The sequence below is a fragment of the Capra hircus genome, chromosome 22 (assembly GCF_001704415.2).
Source record: "Capra hircus breed San Clemente chromosome 22, ASM170441v1, whole genome shotgun sequence".
NCBI classification, from domain to species: Eukaryota; Metazoa; Chordata; class Mammalia; order Artiodactyla; family Bovidae; genus Capra; species Capra hircus.
Window position 1 is genome coordinate 7,565,291 of NC_030829.1, and position 17,182 is coordinate 7,582,472.

Here is a 17,182-nt window from a genome sequence, read left to right on the forward strand (position 1 = left end):
AGTAACAAGACTTTAGTGATTTCTGATGGCGACATGTCTCCTCTTCGAAGAACTCAAGGTTAAACTGATCTCTACACCAAGACTGAGATACATGGCCAGCTCGTACATCCCTCTCATTCACCACATAACCAGACAGCCTGTCAGATGAACAATATGAGACAGTAACAGGTAACACGGCCCTAGTGACTATTAGCTGATGGGGGACACTGCTTGGAGGACCCAAAATGCGAAATACTAAAGATTCTCTAAAGTTCACACAAACCAGAGTCTACTTAGGCTGGTCAGCAATTAAAAGCAATCTTCCTTTTCTATATAAAGATCACCTACTCAGCAAATTTTAATTCCACCACTGACAAATTTTAATATACTGAATATCAGAATTACTGTTGATTTTGTTTTACATATAATACTACTATATATTTGTTTTTTTCAAAAATATCTTAGGAGATACAAACTGGGTATTCACAAGTCAAATGAAATGCCCAAGGGTTGCCTTACAGTATTCCACCAAGAAACTAAGGGGAAATTATAGTATCTGTAGAAGCCAGGATACAGGCACACAGACAATTCATTATCTTCTCTTACTTTTATGGGGGTTTGAAATTTTCACTGTTAAAATATTTTTAAACAAAGCTAGACTATACTTTTTATAGTATGCTGCTGCTGCTGCTGCTGCTGCTAAGTCACTTCAGTCGTGTCTGACTCTGTGCGACCCCATAGATGGCAGCCCATCAGGCTCCCCGTCCCTGGGATTCTCCAGGCAAGAACATTGGAGTTGGCTGCCGTTTCCTCCTCCAATGCATGAAAGTGAAAAGTGAAAGTGAAGTCGCTTAGTTGTGTCCGACTCATAGCGACTCCATGGATTGCAGCCCACCAGGCTCCTCTGTCCATGAGATTTTCCAGGCAAGAGTACTGGAGTGGGGTGCCACTGCTTTCTCTGTTTTATAGTATAGTTTTTCTTAAAACTATACTTTTCAATCATCTCCTTTAAAAGTAGGTTTTGTTCCAGAGAAATGCATTGATAAGTTTTGATTATTAAAACGTATTAATAATGCTTTACACATCAGATGGTCTCTATATGTTTATGTCTATACATGCTGAATTTAGTAGATTAACTCCAATTTAACAGTGTATGTTTGTGTATACAAAAGACATTACAAGACAGTGTACAAATAAGCATTTAAGGAAAATAAGATCCTGCACCAAGAATTCAGTCTCACCCACGGCCTTCTGAACGAAGAGGCTAGCGAGCTTGTAATAATGTGAAACTCCAAACCTGAATGAAAGCAGATGTGCGCTTTGCAGGATCCCACAGAAATTCAACTGCATTTAACTGGCTTGGATTTGTCCGTGTGTCAATTATTCCTACGGACATTGGAATATCTGCATTTTAAAAAGAAGTGACATAGGAACAAACCAATTAAAAGGTTACAACTAAGAAGATTATGTGCTAATGAAACTACACCGCCCCCTTTCCGTCAGCGCTCTCCATGGTCAGTCGCTTCAGCCTCAGCCCACTTGCTGTGTGTCATACTCTCTCCCAGCATGGTTTGTTTCTATTTCATTTTATTAAGAAAATGAGGGATTGATGCCAGTCAACAATGGTCTAAATGATTTCAAACTCGTACAATTTCTGGCTCAGTTTCATTAAGCACACACATACACACCCCAACTTCATTTTTAACTATAAAACTACTCAAGCCCCAGAGAATCTGCTGACACCAAACCTTTCCCCACTCAATCACGCACGGTGTGGCGCTAGTGCGTCAACAGGGGCTCTTCCGCGCCACTTGTACCTAAGTCGAGGAGTCTGTCTCCGGGGCGATTCCACTTCCAACCTTCAAGTTGCTGATGCTCTGTATATTGGAGTCGTCGGTCATGGAATACAACTCTTATGATGCTCTACGGAATAAGTGGGGGAAATGAACACTTTCAAACTGTCCCAGCTAAAGAGCACAAGTGTATTCACGTCTTACACATTAACCTATAACAGAAAAGCATACAAAAGGAAACTCTAATTTACACATTTTGCAAGTGAGCTGTCTTGTTCTTGGATACCTAGGTTATAGGTACAATTAATGATATTTGGTGCAAAGAATTCTAACTCAAATAAGAATAAAATTGTTTCTTAGGTAAAATTTTTATTAAAAAATTTGACATTGTAATTCAGAATTAAGGTCTGTGTCCATAAGAAATTAGGAAGAGTTATATTTCTATAAAGAAAACATTAGGGACGACCCTGGCTCTCCCGTGGTTTGGGCTCTGTGCTTCCAATGCAGGGCGCCTGGGTTTTATCCCTGGACAGGGAATTAAGACACCCCCCCGCCCCGCAAAGTGTCAGGGGCATGGGGTGAGGGTGGGGAATTGCCACCCCCCTCAGAGAACCTACATACAAAATTAATTTAAACTGCAAGTGAGGTTATCTGAGGCAAGCAAGGGAAACAAAGCAGGAAAGAGCACAGGCAGACTTCATCCACACACTCAAGTCCATTCCGATGGAAGGCTTTAACTCTGCCCCACAACCTGCGGGCCATTCTCTGCTCTCCACCCATCCCTCCCTCACCTGCCACAGGTCTGGGCTGCCAACTACTGTTTTGTTTCAGGGACAGGATAACAGGTCATCAAAATGGGTTCAGATACCATATTTGCACTAATTAGTGTTTCTGACACATTTATAAGTAATTGCTTCTCAGACTATGATGGAGTAAGATAAGCTTATTTTCAGTAGACTCCCTGCTGGATGCAACAGGAAATAACTTGTTAGCCATACACAGAAATATTACCATTAGTGCCCCTGCCTTCCCCGACACCACATGCTGTCCAAACCAAAGCTGATACGTACTTTGAAAAGAACCATTTAAAAGCGCAGCACAGAAAATGTCATGATTTTGATTCTCTCATATTTAGTAAGAACCAGCTCAAATCCATGAATTCAGATAAAAATAGTATGAGAATATGCTAGGGTATAGCACTGTACTAAACCCCTTTCTAGGTCAGACTAAGGAGCAAAGTAAGGAACCTGAAGGGAGGGCCACACTTGGGAAATGACAGGATATAAAAAAACACCTCTTAACTGAGACTGGAAAGGGGAAAAGTTGTTCTCTGCAAAGTGAAGTCGTGTCCGCCTCTTTGCGACCCCATGAACTTCAGCCTGCCAGGCCCCTCTGTCTATGGGATTTTCCAGGCAAGAATGCTGGAGTGGGTTGCCATTTCCTTCTCCACAGGCTCTTTCTAACCCAGGGATGGAACCTGGGTCTCCCGCACTGCAGGCAGACTCTTTACCATCTGAGCCACCACGAAGTTCCGACTAAAAGGAGACGATGCCCTAGAGAATGAGCCGCAAAGGAGCGCTAACAGGAAGATAGAAACAGAGCAAGTGGAGAGAGCGTGCTGAGCATCTCAAGCACATCACGAAGTTTCCAAGCGCCTTGGCTCAGCAACACTTGATCCCTACGACCTCCCTTCAAGAGTGAGTCAAAGATCATGGGGGCAGGAAATTCAGCTCTAGATGGCTGCAGAGTTTTCTAGGGGCTCTTCTGGCTGAAAAAGGGTGTTTTAAGAAATTCATCCTGAGGACGTTTCTGGTGGTCCAGTGTTTAAGACTCTGTGCTTCCGGCGTGGGAGGCGCAGGTGTGATTCCTCATTGTGGAGCTAAGACGCCACGTGACGCGGCCAGAAGACCAAGAAAAAGAAACTCATCCTGAAGTCTCTGGCAGTAACTAACTGTAACTCTGAATCCCAGACAAGCTCTCAGGACGTGACTGGAGTATTCACATCCACCAAAAATTGGACATGTGGTTTCTCAAGTGGTTGATCAAACTAATTTAAGACCGTTTAAAAAGTAACCCCGTGACTGTCACAATGACAACAGAGTCCACCCACATCGTCCCTTAAGTAACATATTACTAGGCTGACTATTAACCAGGTGTGGTACGATCTGGCAAAGGTTTGCCAGGATGCCCAATACTTGTTTGGCAATGATGAGCTGGAACCAGGTCATGCTGAGAGAATCGACACTGATGATAAGCCTCCTGGACTCTGGAAAATGAGAGCTGTGAGTCTCCCTGACCAAACTCTATTTGTCACTAAGTCCAGCAGAGTATAACCAATCCAGTGGGGCTTGCTTACTGGGAACAATGCTGACACCTTTGTGAAAAGGTGAATCTGATCAGTGTTTACCGCAGGTGAGAAAGCAAAATGAGGGAATTTTTTTACAAAGCCGGCTTGAAGCCTAATGTTATAAAAAACTAAGATCATGGCATCTGGTCCCAGTATTTCAAGGCAGATGGGGCAAAAGTGGAGACAGTGACAGATTTTATTTTCTTGGGCTCCAAAATCACTGCCAGGGGTGACTGCAGCCATGAAATTAAAAGGCGCTTGCTCCTTGGAAGGAAAACTATGACAAACCCAACAGTGTATTAGAAGGCAGAGGTATCACTTTACTGACATAGGTCCATAAAGTTAAAGCTATAATTCTTCCAGTAGTCATATATGGATGTGAGAACTGGACCATGAAGAAGGCTGAGTGTGAATTGTGGTGCTGGAGAAGACTCTTGAGAGTCCCTTGGATAGCAGGGAGATCAAACCAGTCAATCCTAAAGGAAATCAACCCTGAATATCCACTGGAAGGACTGATGCTGAAGCTGAAACTCCAATACTCTGGCCGCCTAATGTGAGCAGCTGACTCATTAGAAAAAACCCTGATGCTGGGAAAGATTGGGGGCAGGAGGAGAAGGGGTCAACAGAGGATGAGATGGTTGGATGGCATCACTGACACAATGGACATGAGTTTGAACAAACTCCAGGAGATAGTGAAGAGATAGTGAAGAACAGGGAAGCCAGGCATGCTGCAGCCCATGGGGTCACACGGAGTTGGACTACAACAAATGGTAAAATAAAATACAGTCATCTGACTCACCCTCTAGGGAAATGACCAAACTCACTGAAGCAGCACAGACATGACAGACTCCACATGTAAATGGCACATGTGAGAACAGGTAGGTCACCCCTCGCCTTCCATTCCAAGCATGCCGGGAGTCCTAGGAGTCAGGAGAGGCCTGGGCGCTTACTCCAGGTTGGCACGACAGTGCTCCAGCGGGGAGCACCCCTCCTAGGATTGGGAGCCTTGTGCCCCTAAACGCTCAGAGGCTTTCAGGCCCGCGGCGCTGGGCAGCTGCTTTCGGGGCATGCTAGGCTTGTCAGCATCAGTGGCGCAGTGCCCTCCCCACTCTTGGCTTCTGAAAAGGGACGGGCCTCTCCAACCGAGTGCCTCTCCGCACTGAGGGCCCAGTGGGCCTCCCCGGAGGAAGACGAAGGACCGAGAGAAGTCCTGCTTCTCTCTCACTAACACAGCCCCACTGAAGTTTTCCCTCTTCCCACTGAAGCTTCTTCCATAACCCTTGCCCTGAAACGCTCTAGAGTTCTGATGTTACGCAGTGTGGGGAGGGACAAGTACAGACTAGCAGGATCCACCATGCACGGAACTGCAGGAGCCAGGGGTGGGTCTGAAAACCCTAAAAGGACTGGGTTTGGCGGAAAAGGCAATGGCACCCCACTCCAGTACTCTTGCCTGGAAAATCCCATGGACGGAGGAGCCTGGTAGGCTGCAGTCCATGGGGTCGCTAAGAGTCGGACATGACTGAGCAACTTCACTTTCACTTTTCACCTTCATGCATTGGAGAAGGAAATGGCAACCCAGTCCAGTGTTCTTGCCTGGGGAATCCCAGGGATGGGAGAGCCTGGTGGGCTGCCGTCTATGGGGTCCCACAGAGTCGGACACGACTGAAGCGGCTTAGCAGCAGCAGCAGCATGCCTGGAATGACTCTTCAGATACCTCAGTAGGGTGAAGAAGTAAAATTTTACTTGAGAAATTTTAAGAGGTAAAATACAAGGATCTTTAGAGGTATCACAGTAACGCTCACACCTCCTCCCACAGTATCTTTTCCCCAAAGGTGTCTTTTAAAGAGAAACAAAGCTTTTGTTATATAGTAGTGGGTTTTTCACCCTTGCTCAGCTACAGCTCACTGTTCTATGGCACCTTGTTTCCAGAGGGCCTTGATACTCACTTCACTCAGTAACTGCTATAATTCCTATCTTACAGAGAAGTAAACAAAATATAACTCAAAAAGTTAAGTTTTAATAAACCCATTACTTTCTTTAAGTGACATTAAATAACTTAATAACTCCTGCAACAAAAAACGAAACTCTTGCAGCAAAACTGCTGTTTTTTTGAGTCGTTTCAGTATCTTTTCAGAATGTAAACAGAGGTCCTTACCTTTACCAGTTTTCCAGTGATCTCAGGCACATCTCCCATTTTCCGATTATCCAGCATTCGAATTTCGTAAGACTGACCTACATGTAAAAACTGTGTATCAAAAACAAGCCATATAAAGAATCTAACCCTGTGTATTCAGCTCTCTCTCAAACACACAATGACCCAGTGTTACTGTCTTAGAGAAGCACGCGTGGGTTGGCCTCTCTTTCCTGCACGTCACACGCTCTCCCTCTTCCAGCCACAGAAGACTGACGAGCTCTCGGTCACCTCACTCTCCTCTCACTCTGCAGCTTCGTCTCACACACACAGTATCTGAACCAACGTTCTCAACAGCGTGACTGAGATACATCTTACAGGCCATGAAATTCACCCTTCTGAAGCGTGCAGCTGCTTTTCAGTCTGTGCAGACTTGAGCAGCCGTCACTGCTGTTCGCTTTAGAGCCCCTTTGTCACCAGAAAGAAACACGCCTGTGAGCGGCTCCCCTCTCGCCTCCCACCCTGGCCCCTTGCCGTCACTCACCGATCTGCCTTCTGCCTCTTGGGACTCACGCGCTTTGGACCCCTGATCTAAATGGACTCACACACATGGCCTTCTGTGACTGACTTTCACTTGCGTGTCAGTCTTCCCTACTTACGGCCAAATTATTCAGCTGAACACACACACCGCATCTCATTTATCCACTCAACAGCCGACAGGCATCTGGGCTGTTTCCACTTTTTGGCTGTTATAAATAATCATACTGGTGACATTTGTGGACAGGTTTTTGTGTGAGCTAGAGTCAAATTTTAACCCTGGAGCCTTCCTCCTTGTGTCAGGTAAATCCAACTTACATTTTGTCACTGCTCAATTTTGGTCCATAAAAAAACACAAGCAGATTCTCACATACCAATCTATTTAATTAGGAAAATAAGCTGCCGCCAAAAGTCAAGTAATATGCTCCAGATTTACTAAAAAAGATTTCTGGATCAACTATCATTAAATAATAAAAGTGAAAGCATAATTTGATATGCAGGAAATTAGGAGTAATTAAAGAGGGCTTCTAGTCCATATGAAGTTAAGGCTCTCTATGACGAAACTACCAATATCTTACCCACACTACACTGGGCTTACAAAAAAACATACAAAGGGTGTAAGATCATACGGTCAAGATATAAGTTACCAAAATACAACCAAACCACTCTAGGGCTGGTAAAGGAAAATAACTGCCATATATACCAGTAAAGAACAGTCCTTACATTAATTCAACACACTGAGAGAGATTAAACGAAAAAAAACCTGTATTGCAAGAGAGAGATTTTTTTCCCTTTACAGTTAAATCTGCAGCACACTTAACAATGGATCTGAACTGATCTTTTAAAAAGGCAGATGAATATCCAGGAGTGGCGGGGAGCTGCCTCCACTGCTACACGTGCCCCAGGGATGCGCTGGGCCACTGCCGAGGACCCCACGACCAGACCGCAGTTTCGGCATCTACACACCCTCTATCAAGGGACGGATAACCAGCACACACTGAGTAGAGAGACGACAGGCATCCGGATTAAAAGCAGCCCCTGTACTAAATCAACCCACACAAACAACACAGGGACATCCCCACATAGAAACAGTCCTCCAAAACCACAGTAGATAATTGTTTTTCCTAAACTCACAGAGTAAGAAAATATAAGTAATATGGAGAAGCAGAGGAACCAGTCCTCGTTAAAAGACGAAGAGAATTTCCCTGAAAGAATGAACAATGAAGCAGACCTCTTTGCTCTGATAGACACTGAGTTCAGAAAGGAGGCGATGAAAATACTGCAGGAATTATGAAAGGCTATCGACAGAAGCGCAGATTATTGTAAAAAGGAGCTAGAAAGTATATGGAGGGGCCAGGAAGAATTGGAAAATTCATTGCCTGAGACACAAGCTGAGCTAAAGGGAGTGAATAGCAGAATGGACGACGCAGAAGAAAGAATAAGTGGTCTGGAAGGTAGAATAATGTGAATTATCCAATCAGAACAGCAACTAGAAAGCCAAGTTAAAAAAAAAAAAGAAAGCGATATAAGAGACCGACCTATGAGATAATCTAAAGCATAACAGGGATTCCAGAAAGGAGAGAGAGAGAAAAAGGGACTGAAAATGTAACTGAAGAAATTACGGCTGAAAACTTCCCAAACCTAAAGAAGGAAACAGATATCCAGATACAGGAAGCATGGAGGGCCCCAAACAAGATGAACCCAAAGGGACCTACACCAAGACATATTATAGTAAAAATGGCAAAAGTTAAAAGGGAACTCCAAAGGCAGCAAGAGAAAAACAGAGCTCATCACAAGGGAACTCCCATAAGACTACAAGCTGATTTCTATACAGAAATGCTGCAGGCCACAAGGGGTACATTCAAAGTCCTGAAAGGGAAAAATCTGCAACTCAGGACACGCTCTACCCAAGAAGATCATCATTCAGAATAGAAGGAGAGATGAAGAATTCCTCAGACAAGTAAAAACCAAAAGAATACAGCAATACTTAGCCTATTTTAAAGAAAATATTGAAAATTCTTTCCTACATGGTAGTAAAGAAGTAAGAATCTATAGGAAAGAGAAAAACCCACAATTGGAAAATAAATCACTTAAATAAGCTAGCATACACATTTTTTTAAAAATCAAAAAAATTCCTGTGAAGGAGATAACCATAATGAACAGCAAAACGATAAACATGAAGATACAAAGTGAAAGTGTTACTCACTCAGTCGTGTCTGAGTCTTTATGACTCCATGGGCTGTAGCCCACCAGGCTCCTCCGTCCATGGAATTCTCCAGGCAAGAACACTGGAGTGGGTTGCCATCTCCCTCTCCAGGGGATGTCCCTGACCCAGGGATTGAACCCGGGTCTCCTGCATTGCAGGCAGATTCTTTACCAACTGAGCCACTGGGGACGTGGTAAAGATATAAAAAAAAGACATCAAAATCATAAAACGGGTGGGGAGGGAGTAAGAGAATGTAGACTTTTCCCCCTATAATATCTTTTGAGCCCATATGACTAACAGTCTAGGGGAAGGAGATAAAGGAAGGGGTAGATATTCTTGAAACACAGAGTAAGCACAAATCAAAAACAAAACAGGCTCATAACAAAACAAAAAGAAGAGAACATAAGTGTAATACAAGAGAAAATCATGAAACCACAAAAGGAAAAACAGAAAAAGGAAAAAGAAAAAATATAAAATCAATGGGAAAATAGGTTAAAGTAGCAATAAATACTGGAGTGGGTTGCCATTTCCTTCTCCAGGAGATCTTCCCAACCCAGGGATCGGGGTCTCTCGCATTGCAGGCAGACGCTTTACCATCTGAGCCACCAGGGAAGCTCATAGTTATCAATAATTACCTTAAATGTCAGCAGATTAAAAGATGCAGAGCTGCAGACTGGATTTTAAAAAAGAAAACAGAGGCTCAACTACGCTGGCTGTAAGAGACCCACTTTAGGGCATAGGACACACATAGACTGACGACGAGAGGATGGAAAAAGATACTTCACGCAAACAGAAAAGACAAGAAAGGGGGGCTGCAATACCCTTAACAGAGAAAACAGACTGTAAAGATAAAGGACACTAGATAGTGATACAAGAACCACAACAGAAGATTTTACACTTGTCAACATATACACACCTGATAAAGGAGACCCAGATACAGAAAGACTGACATAAAGGAGTTCTTAGAGAGAAGTTCATAGCGATACAGGCCTTCCTCAATGGGGAAAAAAAAACACCAACTCAACCTAACTTACAGTTTAAAAGAATTAGAAAAAGGAGGACAAATGAACCCTAAGTCATCAGAAGAAAGTAAATAACACTTACCATAGAGGAAACAGAGACTAAACACACACAAGCTCCCCACGGGAACGCCCCTGGGGGCCCCAGGGCAAGGCTTCACACTCCCAGTGCAGCAGGTCCCCTCGGTCAGGAACCAGATCCCAGACGCCGCAACTAAAGATCCAGCAGACTACAACTGATGATCCAGCGGCCTACAACCTCAGATCCTAAGGCCGCAACAAAGAGTGCCCGCACGCCACAGAACTGCGGAAGACTTGGCACGGCATCCCCCCGCCGAACCTTCTACAAACCACAGTCCAGGACCAGATGCCTTCACAGGCGAATTCTACTTAACATACAGAGAAGAATCTATACGAACCCTTCTCAAACTCTTCCCAAAGACTGAAGAGGAGGGAACACTCTCACGGACATTCTATGAAGCCACCACCAACCTGAGACCAAAACCAGACAAAGATACCAAGAAAAAAGAACACTGCAGGGCAGTATCTGGGATGAACACAGATGTAAAAATTCTCAACAAAGTGTTAGTAAATGGAATCTAACAACACATAAAACAGACCATATGCCACAACCAAGTGGGATTCATCCCAAGCTCACAAGGATAGTTCTATATACGCAAATCAATCAATGTAATGTACCACATTAAAAAAATAAAAGTCAACACCCACATGGCCATCTCAATAGATGCAAAAAAGCCATCTGACAAAATTCAGCACCCACTAAATGTATACCAAAGTGGGTATACACAGAACATATCTCAACATAATAAAAGCCATTTATTACAAACCCACAGCCAATATAATAAATCAACAGTGAAAAGCAGAAAACATTCCTGCTAAAAACTGGAACAAGACAAGGATACCCGCTCTCACCACTTCTATTCAACTCAGAATTGGAATTCCCTGACAGAGCAATCAGAAAAGAAAAAGAAATAGAAGGTAACCAAACTGGATGGGAAGAGGTAACATTGTCACTATACGCAGTTGACATGATACTGAAAATCCTAAGGATTCCACACAAAAACTACTAGATCTGGTAAGTGATATCCTGTCCTCAAAGTAGCAGAATACAAGATTAACTTTCAGAAATTGGTTGCACTTCTTTACACTAACAATGAAATATAAAAAAAAAAAAAGAGAGAGAGAATGTTAAAAAAAAAAAGTACCCTTTAAAATCACAACAAAATACCTAGGAATAAATTTGACTTTCAAGGAGATGAAAGACTTATGTGCTGAGAATTATAAAACATTAATACAGGAAATTAAAGAGGATTGAAAGAAATGGAAGTTACCCATGTTCTTGATTGGAAGAATTAATACTGTTAAAATTGCCATACTACCCAAAGCAGTCTACAGGTTTAATGCAATTCTTATCAAATCACCCATGACATTTTCTACAGAACCAGAAACAAATAATCCAAAAATGCATATGAAACTATGAAGACCCAGAATTACCAAAGCAATCCTGAAGGACAAAAAAGACAAAACAAAACAGGAGGCACAACTCTTCCAGACGTCAGACAATAAACAGCACAGTACAGTGCAGTGCCTGCCACAATGAACAGCGAGCCCAGAAACAGACACACACCTGCAGGCAGCCACCAACAAAGGAGGCGGATCATAGTAAGCGAAAAGCCTCTCCAGGGAGTGGTGCTGGGAAAGTGGACAGTTACACGTGGATCAATGAAGTCAGAACTCAGACCGTACCACCATGCACAAAAATAAACTCAAAATGGCTTAAAGACGTAAGCTTAAGACATGACACCTGAAAACTCCTAGATGAGAACACTGACAAGACATTCTCTGACATAGATCATACCAAATATACTCTTAGTCTCCCAAGGCAGATGAGAACACAGACAAGACATTCTCTGACATCAATTCAGTTCAGTCGCTCAGTCGTGTCCGACTCTTTGCGACCCCATGAATCACAGCACGCCAGGCCTCCCTGTCCATCACCAACTCCTGGAGTTCACTCAAACTTATATCCATCGAGTCGGTGATGCCATCCAGCCATCTCATCCTCTGTCGTCCCCTTCTCCTCCTGCCCCCAATCCCTCCCAGCATCATGGTCTTTTCCAATGAGTCAACTCTTTGCATCAGGTGGCCAAAGTATTGGAGTTTCAGCATTAGCATCAGTCCTTCCAATGAACACCCAGGACTGGTCTCCTTTAGGATAGACTGGTTGGATCTCCTTGCAATCCAAGGAACTCTCAAGAGTCTTCTCCAATACCACAGTTCAAAAGCATCAATTCTTCGGCATTCAGTTTTCTTCACGGTTCAACTCTCATATCCATACATGACCAATGGAAAAACTATAGCCTTGACTAGACGGACCTTTGTTGGCAAAGTAATGTCTCTGCTTTTTAATATGCCGTCTGCTGCTGCTGCTGCTAAGTCACTTCAGTCATGTCCGACTCTGTGCGACCCCATAGATGGCAGCCGACCAGGCTCCCCTGTCCTTGGAATTCTCCAGGCAAGAACACCAGAGTGGGTTGCCATTTCCTTCTCCAATGCATGAAAGTGAAAAGTGAAAGTGAAGTCACTCAGTCGTGTCCGACTCTTGGCTACCCCATGGACTGCAGCCTACCAGGCTCCTCCGTCCATGGGATTTTCAGGCAAGAGTACTGGGGTGGGGTGCCATTGTCTAGGGTGGTCATAACTTTCCTTCCAAGGAGTAAGCGTCTTTCTGACATAGATCATACCAAATATGTTCTTAGTCTCCAAGGCAATAGAAAAAATACACAAATGAGATCTAATCAAAGCTTTTGCAAAGCAAAAGAAAGAAAGAAAAGAAAGTTTAGTTGCTCAGTCATGTCCGATTGACTCTTTGCGACCCTATGGGGGCTCCTCCGTCCGTGGGAGTCTCCAGGCAAGAGTACTGGAGTGGGTTGCCATTTCCTTCTCCAGAGGCTCTTCCCAGCCCAGGAATCAAACCTAGGTCTCCAACATTGTAGACAGACGCTTTACTGTCTGAGCCACCAGGGAAGTCATTTGCACAGCAAAGGAAACAATTAAAAAAAAAAAAAGACCACCTACAGAATGGGAGAAAATACCTGCAAACATAAATGGGCTTAATTTCCAAAATATACAAACAGTTCATAAAACTGAACAACAACAACAAAAAACAACCCAGTTGAAAAATCGGCAGGAAACCTAAAGAGATTTCTCTGAGGAAGAAATACAGATGGGCAATAGGAGATGAAAGGATGCTGAATGTCACTAATTATTAGAGAAATGCAGATCTGAAGTACAATGAGGTACTACCTCACACAGGTCAGAATGGCCATCATCAAAAAGTCTACAAATAACACATGCTGGAGAGGGAGTGAAGAAAAGGGAACCCTTCCTACTGGTGGGAATCTAAGTTGGTGCAGCTACTATGGAAAACAGTATAGAGTTTCCTCAGAAAACCAGAGTTACCATATGATCCAGCAATCTCACGCCTGCACATATATCCAGACAAAACTATAATTCAAAAAGATAACTCCATCCCTATGTTCATAGGAGCACTATTCATAATAATGAAGACATGAAAATAACCTAAATGTCCTCTGACGGATGAATGGATAAAGAAAATGTGGTATATATACAACGGAATACTAGTAAGTGGCTTAAAAAAAAAAAGCCACATAATGCCACTGGCAGCAACATGGATACAAACAGAGGCTACCATACTAAGTGAAGCAACAGAAACAGAAGAACAGGTCCCATATGTCATCACCTCTGTGTGAAATCTAAACACAGCAGAACCTAGCTATGAAACAGAAGCAGAGTCGCGGCCACAGAGAACGGGCTGGTGACTGCCAAGGGGGAGGAGGCTGGGAGAGGGACGGTCTGGAAGTTCGGGATCAGAGACAGGAACTAGTATTTGCTGTGCTGTTGTTTAGACACTATGTCGTGTCTTTGCGACCTCGTGGACCGTAGCCCGCCAGGCTCCTCTGTCCAAGGAATCTCCCAGGCAAGAAAACTAGAGTGGGTTGCCATTTCCTTCTCCAGGGGATGTTCTGGACCTAGGGACAGAACCTGTATCTCCTGCTTGGCAGGCAGATTCTTTACCACTGAGCTACATGGGAAGCCCAAACTAGTATACATAGAATGGACAAGCAACAAGGTCTTACTGTATACTTCAGGGAACTATATTCAATCTGTCTTGTCATAAATCATAGTGGAAAAGAATGGAAAAGAATGTATAACTGTACCATTCTGCTATAAACCAGCAATTAACACAACACTAAGTCAACTATACTTCAATTTAAAATTTTTTTAATTTTTAAAAAAAATGAATCTTTGATACATCATTACGTATCTGAAATTATACTCAACCTCAGGAAGTTAGAACACAAAAATTAACAAAATGTTTGTGCTGATTATCAGATCAACAAAAAAAATTCAGTTAATTAAAAGACAAGTGGGTAAAAATGGGGGAGAAATAAGCACATAAGATATGGACAACAAGTTAAATACTGCATCTTTTGACTCAGTTCTGGTTAGTAAGAGGAGGAATATTTGCACCTCACATCACACATAGAGGACTAGCTCTTACACAAGAAGAAAAGAACTCCTAAAAAATTGTTAACAAATGCCCAACGTTCCTAGCAGAAAGTGAGTAAATCATATGAACATCTGGTTCACACTAGAGAAGGAAAAGCCAACAGTTCTTAAACATACTAAAAGATATCATTCCCCTGGGAATTCCCCAGCGGTCCAGTGGTTACAACTTGGCAAGCTCGGGCCCTGGGTTAGATTCCTGGTCAGAGAACTAAGATTCACAAGAAGCATGGCATGTGCAAAAAAAAAAAAAAAAAAAAAAAAATTTTGACCTCCACCAGGCACATCTAAGTTAAAGTCACAATAAAATGGCTTTTCACCTAGCGGGTGAGCATGAATTCCTCAGTTTGAGATCTCTCAGCTAAAGGGAAACAGCCACTCTTATCTACAGACAGTGGGGGCGGAAATGATTTCAGAAGCAGTGGTCACTCGCTGGAGGTTCTGAAGGTAGAGCCTGCGCGTTTTCTGGTGTGAGACAGGGAGCAGCCGAGAGCTCCTTCAGGTTTTTGGCAAGGGAATTCCCTGACACACGGAAGAGCGCAAGGAGCAGATCTGCGGGAGAAAACCAAGACATGGGGCCGTGCACATGTGAGTCTGTGAGACCTGCTGGGCACTCAAGTAGATGGTCGAGCTGACTTACAAATCAGACAACAAGCCAAAGAGGAGCAGCCTGCGAGATGGGAGGTGAACCTTTCTCACCAGGACTGCCTTGCAGTCTGCAAAATCTCAGAATTCTCAGGGCTGAAAAAGGTAAGAAAGCGCAATGTTCCTATCTTCGTTTGTATTACTTTCCTCCTCAACCTTAGGACACTTCTGTGCTCAGTATCAAGTTCCACCTGTTTCCGCAAACAGAGATCAGAATTTGCTGCTCCTGTATTAAAGCACTATAGAATTTTGTTCTTCAAGTCAAAAGCAGGTTTTTTTTAAAAAACCAACACTTAACATGCTTCAAATGATTTCCCTTTTGGAAACTACAGACAGTATGTCCTTGCTTTCCTCCTTCAGTTTCATCCTGAGTCTCTCACTATTTAGAAATCCCTCCCAACAATTTCATTCAATGGTAATATCCACCGAGAGTAATAGCCAATGATACCACAACTTTATTGGCTCAATTTCTTCTTCTATTTGATCTCTTCCCATAATTATCTTAATAACACGACTTCTAGGTTAGTTTCGCTGATCTACATTAGTCTAGGTTCTAAAAGAAACATAAAAAGGGCCCCACTACCAATGAAGGATAAAGTTAGACAAACTAAAATATGCCATGAGTTACGAGTCTTATTTTTAGCTTTATCTTCTGAATTTACCTTTAATGATATTTCTTTACTCCTTTCTTGGCTTAGAGAAGCAAGAGCACTGACAGAATTAAAAAATGTTACTGATACAAGTTCATATCCCCACCCACCTCTGAACATAGAGTCTAAGACGGACACGTGCTCCACGGCAACATGGAGCCCGAGATGCGACAGGCCCCCCCTGGACTAAGTTCAGAGCATTTACTTCTAAGGCCCTAATTCAGAAGGTTATAACAAGAACAAAAGCTAACCTTAAGAAAATCTACTACAGTGTGAAATGAAATATTACTGGGGAGAAGTGGAGAAAAAGCTACAGAAAGAATGAAGAGGATGAGCCAAAGTGGAAACAACATCCAATTACGGTTGTATGTGGTGCTCAGATGTTGTGAAGACTATATTGCATCGGTTCAGTTGCTCAGTTGTGTCCGACTCTGTGACCCCATGCAGCCTCCCTGTCCATCACCAACTCTCGGAGTTCACCCAAACCCATGGGTAGACTCTTCAAATGGAGAGCTCCCCACTCGAGGCTCTACAGTGGGACTACAGGTGCTTACCTCATAATGTCAGAGGTTGAAGTCTTCTCGTTACCTAAGAGCTGAGAAAGACAGCTACCCAGGCATAACCAGGAAAACATCAACACAGTTTAAAATCTCTACTTTTATTGTTCAATAAAAACTGACACTCTAGAGCATCAATTGGAAAACTTGTTTCAATTTCTACCCAACTGGTGAAATTAAGACTGCATAGAATTTACTTTCTCTATGGTGTTACACAATGACCCATATTTTTCAGCAGTAGCTGCTCAGGACCCAGACGGGGGACTGCTAGTAGGAATGACCAAGCTATGGCTAAAGAATGGCTGCACCTATGTGTCAAGCCTCCTCTGAGGAAACCCCTTTATAAGAAGTGGTAGTGAGAGGATGTTCAGATATTTAAAGCAATAAGAAGGTGAAGCACTTCCCCAGTAGTCCAGTGGCTAAGACTCTGCACTCCCAACTAAGGGGGCCCAGGTTCAATCCCTGGTCAGGGAACTAGATCCCACATGCTGCAGCTCAGAGTTCACATGCCCCGACTAAAGAAACCGCATGCTGCAACCAAGACTGAAGATTCTGTGTGCCACAGCTAAGACCCAGAGCAGCCAAATAAGGCAATATTTTTTCAAAAAGTGAAACACAGTCCCTAGAGCAGCAGCATCAACATCACTTGGAAACTTGTCACAAACGTAAATTCTCTGGCCCTCCTCCAGACCTACTGACTCAAACTT

At 43.2% G+C, this 17,182-nt stretch overlaps 1 protein-coding gene across 4 annotated transcripts in view; it reads right to left on the reverse strand.

The window, feature by feature from the left end:
• UBP1 (upstream binding protein 1 (LBP-1a)) overlaps positions 1-17,182 on the reverse strand; it is a 64,121-nt gene that overhangs the window by 17,947 nt on the left and 28,992 nt on the right. For all 4 annotated transcript variants that reach the window (XM_018067010.1, XM_018067008.1, XM_018067007.1 and 1 more), the window contains exons 3-5: positions 6,275-6,351; positions 1,797-1,902; positions 1,277-1,383 (exon numbers count right to left, since the gene is read on the reverse strand). In XM_018067010.1, coding sequence (XP_017922499.1) covers positions 1,277-1,383; positions 1,797-1,902; positions 6,275-6,351 — 290 coding nt within the window. The remainder of the gene's footprint in view (positions 1-1,276; positions 1,384-1,796; positions 1,903-6,274; positions 6,352-17,182) is intronic.